Source organism: Thamnophis sirtalis, unplaced genomic scaffold (genome assembly GCF_051295495.1).
Source record: "Thamnophis sirtalis isolate CommonGarterSnake01/CBP01778 unplaced genomic scaffold, rThaSir2_p1.2 scaffold_2, whole genome shotgun sequence".
Taxonomy (NCBI): Eukaryota; Metazoa; Chordata; class Lepidosauria; order Squamata; family Natricidae; genus Thamnophis; species Thamnophis sirtalis.
Window position 1 is genome coordinate 10,118,057 of NW_028261382.1, and position 9,124 is coordinate 10,127,180.

The 9,124-nt window shown below is 51.6% G+C and overlaps 1 protein-coding gene across 1 annotated transcript in view; it reads right to left on the reverse strand.

Annotated features, from left to right (window-relative positions):
• HOMER2 (homer scaffold protein 2) overlaps positions 1 to 8,510 on the reverse strand; it is a 91,487-nt gene extending 82,977 nt beyond the window's left edge. Inside the window, exon 1 of the mRNA XM_087704251.1 lies at positions 8,194 to 8,510. Within this exon, the coding sequence (XP_087560377.1) occupies positions 8,194 to 8,315 (122 nt within the window). The 5' untranslated portion in view covers positions 8,316 to 8,510. The remainder of the gene's footprint in view (positions 1 to 8,193) is intronic.
• Positions 8,511 to 9,124: the final 614 nt, after the last annotated feature.

Consider the following 9,124-nt stretch of genomic DNA (forward strand, 5'->3'; position numbering starts at 1 on the left):
AAGAAGGGTTGGAAATTTCTCTTGACAGGTTTTCAGGAAACAGTCATAAAACAGGGCAAAACTCACTTTAACACGTTTCACTTAGCAACAGAAATTCGGGGCTCCATTGTGCTCGTAACTCGAGGACTACCAGCATTTAAAAACAAGGCTTTTTGAAACAAAATGAAAGAGAGAGAAAAAAAACATCATCTGTTTGAGGTAGTCAAGTCAAGAAGCAGACACGCTAAATGTTGCAGGAATGCTTTTTATAAAAACAACCAATTTTGAAATCCTGTTTGTGTGTCTCTCTGTCCCGCCTTATATTAAGCAAATTCAAAATGGGGCTATTCTGAGTTTCTTTCTCACCCTTTTTTTTCCACTTGGGATTTTGTCCTCTTTTTTCAAAATCCCAAGTGTTGTGGCCCGCCAGTGGCCATCAGAACTGGCAGCAGATTCGGACAGTGAGGAGGTTGGGGAGGAACATGGGCCAGTCCTGGAATCTGGGGAAGGCTCTGATGAGGGCTCTGCATTGGAGGCAGAGAGGGGGCCAGAGCCGTATGCCAGTTATCAGCTGCCTTCAGAGTCAGACATCAGTGAGGCAGAGGAACAGCTGGAGCCTGTTCACAGTGTGCGCATGGGCAGAGTTGCCAGATGAAGGGAACAGCTAAAGAACAGGGGTCGCCTTGGGAGGAAGGCCACAGGTGGATGATGAATGGCCCCTCCCAGAGGGAATAAAAGAGGAGCAAAAGGGGAGTGGAGTTTGCAGGAGACAATAAGTTCACTTAATTGGTTCATGACTCTCTGAGACTCCTTGCCAAGTTTTGCAGATATCGGCCTGGCAGCTCTCCAAGCCAGATAAGGTCTGTGACTGTAAATCCTCCCTTGAAAGACTTTGCTGGATGGGAATGAGTAGAATTCACAGTCAATTAATAAAAGGGGTTTTTTGTCGGGACAAGGAGTTTGCTGCAGGCTCTTTTGGGAAGCCTAGGTGAGAACACCAAAGTCAGATTTGTATTCTTTCAGACACTAAGAAAAATGATGGAAGTGGGACAAAGAAACCCCTGCAAAACCATCCCACTGCATTGCCACGATATGTTTTTACCACGTTTTTAATTGTGTGCAAAATGTTAGCAACTCAACCGTCCCAAATTCAAAACGCCCTGTTCTTCATTGCGAAAGTCCTGCTTTGCAACCAAAATGGGAACGCAACTTCAAATTGGGGTGGTTTCACACCCGAAAACCTTCATTTGTTTGAACTGCTCTGCTTGTTTTGAGGCTAGGGGGGAAAAGATCTGATTAAGTCTGCATCATTTTGCCTTTGAAAGCAGAGCTATAGGAACCAGCCAAGCAACGAGAAATCCCAAGGGCTTCTTGGTCACCCCAATAACAAGGCATTCAACCAGCCAGTAAAAAAAATCAAGCCATCCAATTATCTGAATAGACATTGACTTCCGCATCAAGGATCCTTATTCAGGAAACCAATATTTTTTCGTGACCCGACAAATGCGTGCCCGACAACAGCGTGCCCAACAAAACTGCGGTGGTAAAACCGCGGCGTCGACAGCGCGCCCACAAAGCCAGCTCCACAATTGACAAAAGAGCATTGACAGAAGCGCGATTACGGTTAAGGTAAGGGTTAGGGTTAGGGTTAGGGTTAGGGTTAGGGTTAGGGTTAGGGTTAGGGTTAGGGTTAGGGTTAGGGTTAGGGTTAGGGTTAGGGCAGGGGTGGGTTTCTCGCCCCGTTCCAACCGGTTCGGTTGGAACGAGGCCGGCGGCGTCCTCGCGCACGCACATGGCGCACGCATGCGTACTAGCATCTGTGCGATGCTCCAGCTGCTCCTGGAGGATCGCGCAGGCGCTGTATGCGTCCTGCGCATGCGTGGAAGCGCAGAATTCGGCAAAACTGGGTAAGAAGCGGGAGCGGGCGCGCATGGGCGCGCGGGCACGGGGGGGGGCCTTCGCCGTTCCCGGAAGTTACTTACTTCCGGGTTCGGTGACCAACCGGATCGCAGAAACCGCCGCGAACCGGTTGAAACCCACCCCTGGGTTAGGGTAAGGGTAAGGGTAAGGGTTAGGGTTAGGGTTAGGGTTCAGTTTAGAGCGCGCTTCTGTCGGTGCGCTGTTGTCGGCGCGCTGTTGTCGGCGCGCTTCTGCGCTGATTCATCAGTGCAATTTCAAACTCGCGTTTTTTTCCCAGCAGCTTTGTCGGCACGCTTTTGTCAAGCGCGCATTTGTCGGTGAACCATATTTTTTAGCCCTGAGAACCAATTCAGTACTCACACCAGTGGTGGGTTGCAGGTGGTACGCCCCGGTCTGGACATACTGGAGCCTGCCCGAAACACCAGATACCGTTCTGGTACGGTGCTTGAGAGGGCCCACTCGCCCACCCAAGCTCCTTACCTGTCCTTTAAGGCTTCCACGCTTCCGCGCACGGCACGTACAATGCCTGCGTGACACGACACTGAGCAGCTGGAGCGTCGTGGAGGCTCGCAGAGGCTCACGGAGGTGGTAAGACGCATGCGCGCGCCGTGCGCGTTCATGTGGACGACGTCGGGCCCGTTCCAACCATACCGGTTGGAACAGGATCCAGAACCCAGCACTAACTCACACCAACACATGCCTGCACTTGACAAAACAACACAAACTGCAGCTGGCCAGTCATTTTTATTAGGTGTAGTAATCAAGGGATATTTATTTTAGAAAACCTGCCATAAAACAGACGATGATTGCCATTATCCTTAGTCTGATCCAAACGGAAGTGGAAGTGCAATCAAGGGGAATCCAAATATTTGTCAGCTGCCCCTTATTCAGACTTTACGTCTATATTCCAGGAGCTCCGGGCAGAAATAGATTAGACTTGAGATCTCAGCTCTAAAACCCCTAGAGAGCAGGCATTGCGCGTCGCACACTGAGTCATGGATTTTGATCAACAAACCACAATACCTGGATTCATGCAACCACACCTTAAACTGCAGATCAGCAAACAAAACGGGTTCGGCGACTGGCAAAAGTTCACCAAAGAGTCAGTGGATTGACCCAGCATTTCCCCACTCTTAGTTCAACACAACTTTAATGGCCTAGTGCAGGGATCAGCAATCTTACAACACTCAAAGGGCCACAAAGGTCCTAACTGGAAGCCCCCCGTTCAATTCAGGAGACAGCTGTAAGTCCGGTTTCCCCAACAATAGAGTCTCCTCCTAGCGCGTCCTAATTGACAGCCGATCAATTGTGGAGCTGGCTGGAAAACCCACCCCTTGCCATAGAGTCTCCTTCTGGCATGCCATGCTTCCCCCCCCCCAAAAAAAACCCCAGAAGCGCCTCTCAAAATTGTGGTGGCGACTGGCGACAGGGAGCTGCAGCAGGGAGATGAAAGAGACACATGCGGCTCCAGAGCCACGGGTTGCTGACCCCTGGCCTAGTGCCATGATGGCGAACCAAGTCGCCGCCCCAGCTCAGCTCCACCGCACGCACACGCACATCTCCCGCTGGCCAGCTGGTTTTGGGGTCTCTGCCGCGCATGCACAGGGTGCATGTGGGGTGGATGTGCATACGCGTGCGCAGGGGGATGGGGCACTTGCAGGGGGTCGCAGGACAGAGGGCATGCACGGGGGCAAAGCACGCATTGCATTTTGAAGGTTTGGGCACATGGAAAAGGTTTGCCATCACTGGCTGAGCGATTCCCAGTTCATAGCTTTAAAACTTCCTTAAACCGTTGTTTGTAGCAAGAAGAGGCATAAGATCTGAGAAGTGCCCATCCAAATATAAATTGCCTAGGATATAATTCCTACAAACGTAATTGCTACAGATACACCTGGCTAAATTCATATATGTGTGTGTGTGTGTGTGTGTGTGTGTGTGTTTTATTTGTGCTGATAAATAAATAAAGGGAGACTAGTATAGATCTATTTCAAGCTATTTAGCTCTCATCAGCTAGCCATACCCTTACTGGGATTCGATCCTGTGCTGTATTGCAAACGTCTTAGCCATTATGCCACAGGTCTCCTCCTTATCAGCTGAAGCCAGGGAAGAAGGTATATATTTAGTGTCACAACCCCTGGTAAGCCCCAACTATGGGAGGAAGCTAACTGCTTCCATCATCTGTCAATCGGCTTGTCACAAGAGTCCATCACGAGAGAAACCCAATATTTTTACTGTTGCCTTTGTTATATTTGTGTTTTATTTGTGCTGATAAATAAATAAAGGGAGACTAGTATAGATCTATTTCAAGCTATTTAGCTCTCATCAGCTAGCCATACCCTTACTGGGATTCGATCCTGTGCTGTATTGCATCTTAGGCAAACGTCTTAGCCATTATATATATGTATATCTCGCTGATATATAGCTATATATATGAGAGATTCCCAGTTCATAGCTTTAAAACTTTCTTAAACCGTTGTTTGTAGCAAGAAGAGGCATAAGTGGCTAATATAACTGCCTGATATGTAATACAGCCCAGGTTTGATTCCCAATAAGGCTATGGCTAACTGATGAGAGCTAAATAGCTTGAAATAGATCTATACTAGTCCCCCTTTATTTATATTTATTTATCAGCACAAATGCAACACACACACACACACACACACACACACACACACACACTTTTGCAAGCTACCGTGAAAAGTTTGGGAACTGCATTGCTTAGATTGGGGGGGGGGAAAAGAACCAGTTGAGAAGTCAAGAGTCCTAAAGAGAATCTAAAGAGAACTTAATGCTTTTAATGTTTTGGTTGCTGCGCTTTTATGCCATTGTAAGCTACCCAGAATCGTTTTGGATATCGGGAAGCAGATGGCACACAATTTAATTAATAAATAAACTCGAGGGTGACAGTCTGCCGTTAAGTTTTCGTCCAGCACGATGCACAGCTCATTTGTATGCCTGTTGATTTGGAAAGAAATCGGATTGCATCCCAGGGCTACTGCAAGTCAAGTAGGCTCGGCAGCCTTTAACAAGCTGGCATTCTTCAAAGACACGAGGACACGCGCAAGTTCGGAGAACCCGTAGCCAGCTTTGCAAGTCCTGGCTTGCCATAACCGGAAGTGGCAGCCTAATCCCCCAAATTTAGCTAGGATTGGTAAACCAATACCGTAACAACAGAGAGCTGCGGTGCTAAATTGGAATTCTGCAGAAAGGCATTGCCTCAGGGGAGATGCCAACCTTGGGTAGGGGAATTACAAAAGGGAAGGATTCAGTCATCAACCCCTCCTGGACAGAGAGTTAGTAAGGACTCCCCAAAGTCTCCTCCTATTTAAAACTCACAGGGTGAATTCAGACCAACGATGGTGTCTTACTACTGCCTACTGCCAATTACCTCCACTAGGCCAATAAGATCCCATAGATTAGGCCTCCTCCGAATTCCATCAGCCGGTCAATGTCGACTGGCAACTACCCGGAGGAGAGCCTTCTCGGTGGCTGCTCCGACCCTATGGAACGAACTCCCTGTGGAGATTCGTACCCTCACCACCCTCCAGACCTTCCGCATAGCCCTTAAAACCTGGCTGTCCCGACAGGCCTGGGGCTAAGATTTCAACCCCACCCGAATAGTATGACTGTTGCGTTTTTTAACGATGTACTGTTTTATGTGTGTATTTTTTGTCTTGTATTCCCCTCCCCCTTGGATTGTGAGCCACCCTGAGTCCCCCCAGGGAAAAGGGCGGCATATAAATAAAGTAATCCTAATCCTAATCCTAATCTTAGCCTAATCTATTTTACGAAGATGCTGTGGGAATAATATATAGGTAAAGGTAAAGGTTTCTCTCGCACATATGTGCTAGTCATTCCCGACCCTAAGGGGCGGTGCTCATCTCCGTTTCAAAGCCAAAGAGCCAGCGCTGTCTGACGACATCTCCATGGTCATGTGGCCAGTATGACTAAATGCCGACGGCGCACAAAACACTGCGACCTTCCCATCAAAGGTGGTTCCCATTTTTCTACTTGCATTTTCACATGCTTTCGACCTGCTAGGTTGGCAAAAGCTAGGGGACAAGTAACGGGAGCTCACTCCATTATGCAGCGCTAGGGATTCGTACTGCCGACCTTTCTGATTGACAAGCTCAAGGTCTTAGCCACTGAGCCACTGCGTCCCAGGGAAGAAAGAGGAAGAATCATATACCCTCAATGCATCGATGCATATTTTAATGAGAGACTCCAGACTATAACACCACATAACACCTACCCTCCGCGAGCTGCACTGGCTACCTGTTGATCTCCGGGTACGCTTCAAGGTGCTACTTGTCACCTACAAAGCCCTTCATGGTATTGGATCAGGGTACTTGAGAGACCGCCTACTGCCAATCACCTCCACTCAACCAATTAGATCCCACAGATTAGGCCTCCTCCGAGTTCCATCAGCCAGTCAATGTCGACTGGCAACCACGCAGAGGAGAGCCTTCTCTGTGGCAGCTCCGACCCTATGGAACGAACTCCCCGTGGAGATTTGTACCCTCACCACCCTCCAGACCTTCCGCATAGCCCTTAAAACCTGGCTGTCCCGACAGGCCTGGGGCTAAAGACCTTAGCCCTGCCTGAATAGTATGAATGTTGTGCTTTTAATGATGTATTGTCTTATATGTAACTTGGTTTGTCCTCCCCCCCCCCCTGAACTGTGAGCCGCCCTGAGTCCCCCCAGGGAAAAGGGCGGCATACAAATAAAGTATCTTATCTTATCTTATCTTATCTTATCTATGCCCGCTATCCCTATTTCACCCGGCAGCTACTCAATTTTCCCTCTTCCGCCCCCCCTTCCCACTGTTATTTAAAAGATGCCCACCTGGGCTTCAACATTGCATAAACCCATCAGATTCGAGCAATGCTTTGACTGCTGACTTATCTGTGGTACAACTAAAGGGATTCAATCGGATGACGCCTGTAATGTGGGGGTGTGGGAGAGATCCCACCCTTTCGATGACAGCCCTCTTCTCCGCCCTTCTTTCAGCTGTAAGGGAAGCACCTGTCTTCTTCACAGCTCTTTCCAAGCCCTAAGCATTTTTAAAAATAAACCCTGATTGAAGTAAGCCCTGTTTTAACCCTGGAGAAAGGTAAAGGTTCCCCTCGCACAGATGTGCTAGTCATTCCTGACTCTAGGGGGCGGCGCACATCTCCGTTTCAAAGCCGAAGAGCCAGCGCTGTCCGAAGACGTCTCCGTGGTCATGTGGCCCGCATGACTAAACGCCGAAGGTGCACGAGACGCTGTTACCTTCCCACCAAAGGTGGTTCCTATTTTTCTACTTGCATTTCTTATGTGCTTTCAAACTGCTAGGTTGGCAGAAGCTGGGACAAGTTAACGGGAGCTCACTCCATTACACAGCACCAGGGATTCGAACCATTGAACTGCCAACCTTTCTGATTGGCAAGCTCAGCGTCTTAGCCACTTGAGCCACCGTGCCCTCCTGTTTTGACCCTAGAAGGTTGAAATCTGCCGGAAGATGGCAAGGGGGGGCATGCAGCTCCAGAGACCAAGCCCTGAAGTCCAGTTGGCACGCTTGCCACTCCAAGGGTACTCCAGCACAGGGTGCACAGCCTTGGAGAGCTTGCCTTGGCAGAGCTGCCTCCTCCCCGGCAGCTGGCAACAGGAATAACCATCTTTTCTAAAGTTTCTCCATTGCGTTTAACCGTGGCTTGCCACCCCCACCCCCCTCCTCAAAACCTCAGGACGCCTCACTTCTTCCGGAGACTGTTTCAGCACCAGGGACCGTCAGCCAGGGGAAACCTGCGCCCTCCTCCCTCCAGATGTCGATGACCTTCAAGCCCCAGCATCTCTTCCGGGAGTTACCAGCCAGGGTGGTACAACATCTGGAGGGCCGCCGCCGCTGCTTTCCCGCCCGCCCATCTCCCGGGAATCCGGCTCGGATCCCCCGGCGGCAACCCAAGGCAGGCGCTCTTGGAACCGAACGGGAGGGACAGTGTACTTTTCAGGGCGGGATGATGGGAGTTGTAGTGGGTGGAGGGAATTTGGAAAGCCAGGGCTGAGGAGCTCCGCTGGCTGAGAGCCACAGGAACGGCGGTGAAAGCGGACTAAGGGCAGAGGTCTCCAGTTGGGGAAGGCAGCCTCCTGCCAACTCCGACGCAACTCCCTCCCCCGGAGGGTGGGGCAACCGGGAGGGCCCCCCTGCCGCCCAGGCTTGACACCCCCATTCCAGGGTCTGCGCCCCAAGCCGGGCGCCCAAGGAAGCGCGCAACCCAGCGGTTCCCCGCCGACGCGCTCCGGCTCAGACTCACCCCATCTCCCGGCACTTGTCTCCGGCCCCGAAGCTGGGCGGCGAGAGAGCGCTGGCCGGCGGGGTCTCCTCGCCCCCTCGCTCGCCGGCGCCCAGCGCCGGGCGCGTCCCGACCTCACACATCCAGCTGTCCGAAGAGCGCGCGTCCTTTCAACTGGGGACCCGGGCTCGCCAAGGAGGCGCCCCGCCGGCCTGGCTGGACTCTGCCCGCTCAACCCACTCGGGGGTCGCCTGCGGGGAGCCCCCCGCGCCGTCGGGAAGGGCCGGCTGGGCGAAGGGAAAGCAGGCAGGCAGGCAGCGGCTCCAGCGGCGAGTCCCACCTGCTTCGCCCGCAGCCGCCTCCCACTCGCGGGGCGGAGAGAAGCCGGCAGCACGCGGCGGGCAGGCGGAGTCAGGGGCGGGCAGGCCACGCCGGGTACCGCCGCCCAGCCGGGCGCTCTGGCTGCGCTCGATCCTGAAACCGCCACCCCCCCCCCGCCGCGCAGCTGTTTGGCAAGTTTCCTGATGCGTGGGATTGGGAGGCTTTCTCCTCTCCCCGGGCGTTGCGCAAGGGCAGAACCGGAGAAGGGTTTCCTTTGGGGGTGGGCAGGAAACGCTGTTGGGGGCTAATTATATAAGAATCCATCCGATTTGTAAGATGAATGTTTAACAGTGAGTGAGAGATGCATTTTCCTCTCTCTTTCTCTGTCCTCATCACCTCCCGCGCGGTGGGTGTTTTTGTTTTTTTTAATGCATATTGAATAGCAGTTAGCAATAGCAGTTAGACTTATATACCGCTTCATAGGGCTTTCAGCCCTCTCTAAGCGGTTTACAGAGTCAGCATATTGCCCCCAACAACAATCCGGGTCCTCATTTTAGCCACCTCGGAAGGATGGAAGGCTGAGTCAACCCTGAGCCGGTGGGATTTGAACAGCCGAACTTCAGAACTGCAG